At 33.5% G+C, this 10,218-nt stretch overlaps 1 protein-coding gene across 3 annotated transcripts; it reads left to right on the plus strand.

The window, feature by feature from the left end:
* The first annotated feature begins 2,401 nt into the window (after positions 1-2,401).
* On the plus strand, positions 2,402-6,811 carry LOC116128944 (serine carboxypeptidase-like 18). Of its 3 annotated transcripts, none has more exons than XM_031414700.1 (15): positions 2,402-2,910; positions 3,593-3,659; positions 3,747-3,883; positions 4,389-4,465; positions 4,560-4,682; positions 4,803-4,905; positions 5,004-5,041; positions 5,150-5,251; positions 5,381-5,473; positions 5,577-5,729; positions 5,809-5,880; positions 5,970-6,094; positions 6,197-6,310; positions 6,425-6,479; positions 6,575-6,811. In XM_031414700.1, the coding sequence occupies exons 1-12, from the start codon at positions 2,772-2,774 to the stop codon at positions 6,009-6,011; spliced, it is 1,146 nt and encodes a 381-aa protein (XP_031270560.1). In that variant the 5' UTR covers positions 2,402-2,771; the 3' UTR covers positions 6,012-6,094; positions 6,197-6,310; positions 6,425-6,479; positions 6,575-6,811. The 3 variants fall into 3 exon arrangements, with proteins under 3 accessions (XP_031270560.1, XP_031270559.1, XP_031270561.1); XM_031414699.1 differs by having other exon boundaries at positions 2,406-2,943; XM_031414701.1 differs by lacking the exon at positions 2,402-2,910 and adding an exon at positions 3,070-3,453.
* Positions 6,812-10,218: the final 3,407 nt, after the last annotated feature.

The raw sequence follows: 10,218 nt of genomic DNA on the forward strand, positions 1-10,218 counted from the left end.
GTGCCACCAATTTAGTCTTCTCCGATTGAATAATATTGTCCTGTCCAATATATATATGTTTTTAGATTATCACTCAATCCTTAATTAATATTGCCACACAAATTACATTTACAAATTCTTTCATGCTATCTATTACAATTTTATGTAGCTGTTATCTCATCTATTTTTGTGTTCTTTTTTATTATTTATTTCTACTGATTCATTAATTTTTGTGTTAAATAAACTTTGTATAAATATTTTATCTATAATATCATTCCTCTTGCTTTTAGATTTCTAATTCTTTAATTTATGAATTTGTGGATGCAAAGTTAAGAGAAATATACGGCACATATTTGGGACCCTGATATAAACATAGTCAAAAAAACCTAATCATATTTCTGTATCAATTATTTCAACATTTTACTACTCTTTCGTTGCAATTTAATTTAGTGAAACGCTTCAATCTCTCACATTCTTTTAATGAAACATGAATATTAACTCTTTGAGAAAAATATTTATTGAAATTAAAAAATATATATGTTTTAATTTATTGACATCTGATACAAGATAAAAACTTGAAATTGCGAAAAATAAGAGAAAAAAAAAAAAAACCCAACACAATGGATGACCAAATGGTAAAACTGTATGACCAATCAGTCAATGACTGAAGCTGCAAATAGTGCCACATGATGTAGTATAAGAAATAATGTTATATTTATATTACTCCTTTACACCATTTTCATTACATCATGATGTGGTATATCATAATCACACAAATATTTGCATGGTTATGACATATGCTATATCATAATGTAATAAAAATGATGTAAAAAATGGTGTAAGTGTAGTATTACTCATCATATAAGTCTTTCTCCCAATATCTAATCTTCTAAAAATGGACAAACAACTTGCACCTAACTATAGTTTGCCTTAAAGACAATTTGATATTCAAAAAATTTGAAAATAACCGATAGCTATTTTCCGTTAGATTTGTTAAGGATTTCCCTTTATTAAAGATAACAGTGATTTAAAAGACTGAAATGCCCTTTACAGTTTGATATTCCTTTTTATCCTCATCTCTGTCTCTGTTTTCATCTCTTTATCTTCCTCTATACTTTAGCAGTCAATAATTCCCTTTTTCTCCGTCCCTAATCCACAGCCACCGTTCTATTCTACCCTTCCCTAGCACTACCTCCAACGCCTTAAATCCCACCAATCCTCCTCTGTCTCAAATCCCCCCAACGCCTCCCACCCTACCACTACCTCCACTCCACTTTATTCGCCGGCCACTAATATTAATTCACTCTCTCCTCCCTCAATCAGCCACCGTTGTTTTCTCCTCTATTAATCTCAGGGCACAAAGATCTCCACACCCCTTCTTTTTTCCTTTTTATTTTCTTAAAAAAAAAAGCCCAAAAGAATTTATTGTGACTATTTTGATTTTTTACTGAGGATTATGGAGCTGCAGGTTGTTTTGCGCTGTGAAGTGGGTGCGGATGATGTCTTTTTGGGGTTGTTGGGCGGGCTAATAGGTTGCTGGACATGAGGAAAGGGTGAGGTGGGTTTGTTGGGATGGGAGCAAGGTGAATGGGGTGGGTGGGTTTGCTGGGTGAAAGAGGGAATTATTGGCTGCCAAAGGATGGTGAGATTCGCTTCTGAAGAAATTCTTCAAGGTTATGAAGATGTGTTTGTTGGTGGTTTTGAGAAGTTTGCAACGGTGGAGGAGGGGGGAGATTGGACTGGACTGTGAAGTGGTTGTGTAGATGATTTTACAAGAAAGAGATCTTGTGAAAGAGGTTTTAGGAAATTTAATTTTAATTAGAGTAAATATAATCAGTAAAAGTTATCCCTTTACCATTTGAATTCTGGCAAAATCCAAGAGAGAAGAAGAAAGGGAAAAATAAAGAGACGGAAGAAAACAGAGACCAAACAGACACGACGAAGTGAAGATAAAAAATTTCAAGGGCATTTCAGTCTTTTCTATATTATTATTCTTTAATGATAATACGACGGAAAATAATTGTTTGTCATTTCTAAACTTTCTGGATATTAAACTTTTTGGATATTAAATTGTATAAACTATGGGTGGGTATATGTCCGTACGGCATGGTAGCTCCCGGCCAAGTCCAGTAATTTTACATTTTGTGTCTTCTCAATCTCGGGAATGTCTGAAGGTCTTTTGAAATCTAAGTACAATTACCCTTATTTAATTAGGCCAAAAGCCATTCTCCTACCCCAAGTTTGCCTCAACGACATTTCATATCCAAAAAGTTTTTAAAATGACAATTACCCACTTTCCCTTAGTATTTGTCCATTAAGTTTAATTAAAGAAGGATATGACAGTGAATTCAAAAACAAACAAAGGTTAATTATGTGTATATATATATATATATATATATACTCTACTCCCATCTTCATCACCACTATCGACACTACCGCCGGCCGTTTGCTACTATTCTTACCAGATTCTTCATTGGAATCGACAGGAAAAGCCACCCTAACCCCGAGCACACACTTACCTAGCCTTACCGATTGTTTTTTGGTCGGATTTTCACCTCCCCGCAACACACAAACAACCGTCCCCCACCGCCCGCCCATCATATTTAGGCCAAATTGGCCTGAAGTGGTTTTGTGATTTCGGAAAACCCAACCATTCACCGCCGATCATCCTCCTTGCCCAGCCTGCCCACCAACCGTTCGTGAAAAGTCCCCAGCCAACCCAGCCATCTCCTTGCTCATTCAGCTTCCTTTTTGCGTGTGCATTGCAGTGCACAATTCCGACCACCACCTGTATGCTTTTTTGCCACAACCAGCTCCCTACGTGCAACCCCCTACTTGTGCACGATTTATGCGCACGTACCCCACAGGCCTGCCTACTGGAATCGCACCTGGACGGGTGTGATTCTAACCGGATAAGATTTCAAGGAGAGGGTATTTTTGTCTTTACAGTTACTTCCATGTTAGGTAGCGAATTTTATAAACACATTTTAACTGTAGATGAATAATTATCGTTTTGAAACTTTTTGGTTACGAAATGGTCTTTAAGGCAAACTTCGAATGGGAGGCATTTAATTGATATAGAAATCCTTATTTTTCTCGTGCGTTTTTAAAACTGTTGATTAAGTTTATTCAAATCATGTACGTCTACACAATTTACAGCAACGTTGAGTTGACAGTTATCCAATAGTCCTTACCTGATTTTAATATGAATGGCAGTTAGGAAATTCATCTTCTAATTTCCGACTGACATACGCACACTGAAATTGAAAATTTCGTACATATACCAACGGATAATTCACTACTTCACTCTGAGATAAGATTAGTGTTATGCAACTTCCACTTCAACAATTAGCAACGTTGACTGTTATCTAATATTCCTTACCAGATTCTAATATGAATGGAAGATAGGAAATTCAGCTTCTAATTTCCGACTCACACGCACACTGAAATTGAAATTTTCGTACATGTATAAATGTACACTCACTTATACCAACGGAGAATTCATTATTTCACTTTGAGATAAGATTAGCTCCTCGTTATATCATGCCTTCAAATCATTCCAAATTCTCAAGTTTGGTTTTGTCGTTTGTTTTTCTTTTTCTGAGAAATGCAGATTGTGGGCAAATTGTGAGGACATTGCCGGGATATGCAGGTTCTCTTCCTTTCAAACTTGAAACTGGGTAAGTATTGAAATTTAATTTGGTCACTTTTTCACATTTGTGTAAAGTGAAGTATGTTAATTTTTAAGAGGATTTTTGAAAACTCAGATATGTGAGCGTGGGGGATTCAGAGCTCTTCTACTTGTTTGTGGAGTCGCAAGGAAATCCTGAAGTAGATCCTGTTCTTTTTTATGTAGTTGGAGGCCCTGGTTGTTCCGCTTTAAATGGTTTTTTCTTCCAAACTGGTATCTCATTTATCCTCTTCTCTCTTGTACATTCAAATATGGGAATGGGTTTATTTTTACAACCCCTTGAATTACACTCAAAAGTTTTCAAAAATTATTAAAAATCCCCTTATAATTATTAAAACCCTATTGAGACAGTGGGATTTTTTTAATAATTTAAGGGGGATATATTCAATTACTATAAAGGGTCTTTTAATATTGATAAGTTTAAGTGTGCTAATGTTAGTTAAACAATCTTGTAAAGTGGTGTATGAAATAAACCTTATTGGAATATATTAATAAATTACTATTTCCTTAAATAAATATATTAGGTAGGTATGGTCAAATTTGGCTTGATAACTAAGATGAGTGTGATTTAGGATTCTAAAGCGTACTATTTTTATCATTATCATTATGTCACGATGTCGTTTTGTTGGACAGTGCTATAGGAATATATTAAGAAATGCTTATATTCAAAATTATAGATCTGCCTTAACTTTGATATATATATATATATTTTATGTAGGTCCACTACAGTTTACTCAAACTGACTACACTGGTGGCTTGCCATCGTTGCATCTGTATCCCTACACATGGACAAAGGTGCCAAAATTTTAAGCTATACATGGCATTAATTTCATTAAAAAAATCATGTTTTATGATTTTATAATGGTGATAAATTTATTTAATTTTGCAGACTGCCAGTGTAATTTTTGTAGATTCACCTGTTGGCTCTGGTTATTCTTATGCATCAACCGCCGCAGGTTTCGTTCTCTCAGACTCGAAGTTTGCAAATCAAACTTACAACTTTATGAGAAGTGTGAGTGAAAGTTTAATATAAAATTCTGCTTTAACTTAACAGAATTTTATGTTGGCACAAGCTCTCATAGATCTTAATTATATTGTGCATTATTTTATTTTAATTTTTAATTGGAAGCAGTGGTTGAATGAGCATCCTCAATACATCCCAAACCGAGTTGTTCTTGCTACTGATTCTTATTCTAGTATCATTGCTCCAATTGTCGTTCAAAAACTATTGGAAGGTAATTATTGAAGCCAATTTTGTTAATCAACATTAGGGCATGTATATTTTTGTTATTAGTTTATCCAACGTGTCAATTATATATACGTGGCATTGCAGATAATAGAGCCGGAGTTGAGCCATCAATAAGTATACTAGTAAGGATATATACACTTATACTAATTCAGCCCTTTTGGTTCATTATGCTAATTATGAATTTTAATTAACTGTAATTTCTAATTACTTTCTATGAATTAATTAATCAGGGATACATAAGTGGATCACCACATTCAGATCTTGAACTTGAAGACAATGATAAAATACCACAAGCTCATCAGCTGGGACTTATATCTAAAGCTATTTACGAAGTGAGTCATTGCATTTCTATAACTAAATAAGCAGTTTTTTTAGGTCAATAATATTAATTACACTTTATATTTCGATCGCTAAATCTAATTAAACATAAAATTCAATGTTTAATTAATTGCTTTTCACAGTCAGCCAAACACTATTGCAACGGCTCTTACGTTGATAAGGGTACCACTACCATCAGTGCGGATTGCGAAGAGTATTTGGAAATAACAGATAATGTACGATTGATGTGTGATCACATTTTCTTCTTTCTTAGACTCAACTGCTTCACTGTGATGTAAAATGTTATATATTAAGAAAGCGTTAATTTGAATATTGTAGTTACTGGAACAAATAAATACAGAAATGGTGTTGGCTCCCAAGTGTGCTACAATAAAACCAAAATCAGATAACGATAGAAGGAAGAGAAGATTTTTGAAGGAAAATTCAAAACATTATCGCCTTCCGCCTGGAGCAAATGACTATTGGTGCAAGGTAATCTTTATCATCAAGATTTAGAGCTGTTCTTGTTGATGTAATTGTTAATTTCTAAATAACTTATGTTAATTTGCAGAATTTTGCTTATCTACTCTTGACTATATGGGCAAACGATAAAGCTGTTCAAAGTGCTCTGCATGTCCGAGAGGTATTAACATATATTCAAGAATAGTGAGAGATTGAGATTTTAATTATTTTTATATATGACATTAAAATTTGTATTTTATTTGGAAGCAGGAAACAATTCAAGAGTGGCGTAGGTGCAACCTTACCTTGTAGACTTCCTATGATATTGATATTGGGAATAATTTTGACTATCACAAAAATCTTACAAAAACAGGCATCCAAGTTTTACTTTATGGGTAACCTTATTGGAGCTTTACAGATTCATTATGATAATATATCTAGCCTCTTCTCATACCTCGAATTCCAGCATAACAATATAATTTTTTTATTTTGTGCAGTCCTGATCATGATTTGGTTGTTCCACATATATCAACCGAATATTGGTTAACTATACTCGATATAACTTTGGATGAAGATTGGCGACCGTGGTATGTTAGTGGTCAAGTTGCAGGGTAAGTTTATAAGTTTGGAAACTTCTTACAATCTAATCTTTTCAACTTTCTTTAATTTGATTCAATATGATACTACATTCCATATTTATATGTGGCAATGCTTCTTCAATTTAGGTACACAATGAAGTATTCAAATTATGGATATCGACTGACTTATGCCACTTTAAAGGTAAGAATTAAGAACGATAGTTAGTTTCTTCAATTTGTGAGAAAGAGTTTTTAAGTAAATTATTGAAGCTAATATTATGGGCAAATTTTGTACAGGGAGCTGGTCACTCTCCTACTGAGTGGAAAGGTAGAGAATGTTATGAGATGTTTGAAAGGTGGATCCACTTTTATCCACTTTAGTTAGCCTCTTTTATTTCAAGATTTTCCATTAATGATCGTTCTCTGCAGAAAGACTTTTTGTATTTATTATTGTTTTGCAGAACATTATGGTTGCATTAGTTACACTTTTCATACTCTATTCTATTTTATTATCCTATCTAATCCAGTGAAAAATATGTTTGTTTTAATATTGACTATTCAATTCAAAATCTAATCATATTCTATTCAACTCAAAACATTTAACAATTACATTTTATAATAAAAGTTTATAAATTAGCAAAAACACCCCCACCCACTCAAGCCACTATCACCTGCTAGTAGATACTACCGGTGCCGCTGCCATTGATGGCAGTCGAAGTCGGAATGACACACGCCCGACTAGATTTAGCCCATCATGCACCGATCATGCCTTTTTCGGTCAGATCCATCGTGGATCTAGCGAAAACGGTTAGATCTATGGCTAGAGATCTGGTTGTTAACAGTTAGATCTATTTAGCCGTTGACAACGACCATATCTTGGCTGTCGTTGATAGCTAGATTTTGGCCGTTAACGGTAGCCATAAATCTGGTCTTAGATCTAGCATTTTCCGACTAGATCCATGGTGGATCTGGCTGGAAGAAGCAAGATCGATGCAAGATCAGCCAGATCTAGCCTGTAATGCGCCATTCTGACAACTAATGGCCATCGTCCGACGGTGGTGGATAGCTACCAGTAGTCAATTGGGCGGGTGAGGTTGTTTTTGTTAATTTATAAACTTGTATTATGGAGGTGTTTAGCTAAATTAACAAATATAGGGGGTTAAAAAATAATCTAAATGTTTTCAGCAAACGTTTTCCAATAATACACCAAACACATTCTCAAAATCTTATCCTAAAATGTATTTAGAATATGATTTTAGAAATCCTATTAAAAAAGTGTACTAAACATAGCTTATGTTTATGTAGTTGGACAACACAAGATAAATTAAGGTGGATATCTATGATTTTCAAGCGTAAAGGCTACGCTACCGCTTTGGAAGATCACCAACAACACAATTAACACAAGATAACATAAATGATAAAAACCTAACAATCCACGACTTAAAGGCTATGCCACCAACCAATGGAAAATAGACACAACAAATAACAACTTACAAATTAAAGATAGATATCAATGAACTCCACAACGTAAAAGCTAAGCTACCAGCTATGGATATCACTGACAAGCCAATATCTCAAAGACGTAAAAGCAAAGCCACCGGTCAAGGAAGAACCACCACCAAATCTTGGCTGAATTTGGATAAGGATAAGACTGAACAACTCTCACTAAAGCTCTCACATTTTCATTCCAACAATTCAATCTCAACTTGTGTTACAATGAAGGAGAAGACCCCTTTATATAAGGTTACATTGGACGCCACATTGGAGAGAGAAATACAAAGTCAAATTCAAATTACAATGAAAAGATAACTTATGACAACATTGCTACAAATGGAAAGAGACAATGAGCCGAGCCAAGAAAGAAAATCTTGTGTTTGCCCGAAATGGAACGTCTTGAGCCGCACAAATGTCATACTTGCCATAGCTTTGTCTCCTCATTGAATGAATCCATGTGCTCCTAATTGACTCCATTTGAATTGTTTTCCCTCCATGCAAGTACATTGGCTTTCCTTCATGGATTTGTCTTGGCCCAAATAAAGATTGATAGGCTTGAATGTCTTGAAGGTGGAATCACATCACTTTAATTCAAAAGGCTCTATCTTTTCCTAAATGGAAATATTATCTTGTTAGAATGACAATCCACAAAATATGTAGTAAACAGATCACTCATCAGAGGCTCATGATATTTGATGATGGACAGTGAGTGATAGCCGACATATATTCCCAAACGATTTTAGGGTCACATTTTGGTGCATTGAGGGGGTACAATTGAAACTTGCACAACACAAGTTTTTATATAGGATATATTAGGCTGATGTCCAAATACAAGTTCTGTTGGGGAGTATTTATGATATGTAATGGGTCTTAGGCAAATTAACGCTGCAACATGTAAAACAAAATGAGTAGGGGCTAAGTCAAAGTATAATTAGTAAGGTCACTTGACCCCACTGAAATTATGAAATTATAGGTATATATTTTATAGTAATTAACAATTTTGACCCTACTAAAATTACTCATATTTTATTGACCCCACTAAGATATTTCCATATTTTATTGATCACAAGAATAAAAAATACCCATATTTTTTTCACATTTTCTCTCTTCCTCAATTCCTCTCCTCTTCTCTCATACTTTCTTTTTCCTTTGGTTGGATTAATCAAGAAAGACTACTCATTTGGAGGTCACAAGTTAAGATGATGCTCATTTTTTGTTATTTTGCTTAAATATCACTTATTCTATCTTTCTTAATTGATGAAAGATCATAGGCTATGTTGCCCTAAGTTATTCTTATCATTTTATGTATGTAATTGACATATTTGTATGTTAAATGAGCCATGTTTAGTTAATTTTGGGTAATACGTTTTTGTTTTTGTTGAGTTTAATAAATCGGTTTGAAATTAGAAGATTTTGATGTGGATTTTGATTTAATCTTGTTTATGTTGAGGTATGGGTTAATTAGTTGTTTTAAGTTGGGCTTGATAAATTTTGGTTAGTTATTTAATTAATTTTGAGTGGGTTTAAAGAATTGGTGAAACCCTAAGTTGTAGAGATTTGGGGATTTGGTTTAATTTTGATATATTGATTAATTGTTTGATATTTAGAGCTGGATTTGATAAGTTTTCATGGGTTTATAAATTGAATTTTATTAGGTTAGTGAAAATTGTTTGAAAAACCTAAGTTATAAGATTTGAGGCTTTGATTTATAGTTGATGATTTTGATAAATTAAGTTGTAATTGTTGTTTAAGTTTAGGAATATGAAGGTTTTAAGGTTAGCACATGTTAATTCTTGAATTTTGTGTTGGCTTTTTTGGATTTGTAATTGCAAATTAATTATTTTTCTGATAATAATTATTTTTCTTTTTTTAGTTATGGACAAGTTTGTGATAAAAAAAAAAAAGTTTCTAATGAGGAACCATCAATTGAATAAAACATAAGGCATCACGATAGTATTCACAATGAGCATATGGAATATAGCTCAAGAAAAACATATGTTGAGGTTAACTTTAGTAGCCTTCCTACAGATCCTAGATTGAGGATTAAAATTTCATAATATCATCCTATTGATAGAGAAAAAGTGAGAAGGGTCTACTTGCAAAAAAAAAGACCTTGCCAACCATATAATCATAATTTTAAAAAGTGAAAAATTGAGAATTTAATATGTCGTTTTAATTCCAATTGGTGTAAAGAATATGCAAATTAGTTAGAGTATAGTGTAGAAAATGAGGTTGCTTTTTGTTTGTGTTCTTATCTTTTTAGACCTAAGATTGGAAAACAAGTAGGCAGTGACTCTTTTATCAGTGAATGTTTTGATGCTTGGAATAAAAAAGACAAATTGGATATTCATGTAGGAGGTCCTAATAGTGCCCACAATCAAGCACAGAAAAAAATGAAGCTTTAATGAGACAAGATCAACATATTGAAGTAGCTCTTAATAGGCATT

The sequence above is a fragment of the Pistacia vera genome, unplaced genomic scaffold (genome assembly GCF_008641045.1).
Source record: "Pistacia vera cultivar Batoury unplaced genomic scaffold, PisVer_v2 Contig205, whole genome shotgun sequence".
Taxonomy (NCBI): domain Eukaryota; kingdom Viridiplantae; phylum Streptophyta; class Magnoliopsida; order Sapindales; family Anacardiaceae; genus Pistacia; species Pistacia vera.

Excerpts from the sequence above, each read along its gene's own strand:
- LOC116128944 (XM_031414699.1), top strand. The coding sequence starts at position 2,772 with ATGCTTTTTTGCCACAACCAGCTCCCTACGTGCAACCCCCTACTTGTG. Across the intron at positions 2,944-3,592 it reads TACAGTTACTTCCATGTTAG|ATTGTGGGCAAATTGTGAGG; the intron begins GTAGCGAATTTT and ends TGAGAAATGCAG. Across the intron at positions 4,466-4,559 it reads ATCCCTACACATGGACAAAG|ACTGCCAGTGTAATTTTTGT; the intron begins GTGCCAAAATTT and ends TTAATTTTGCAG.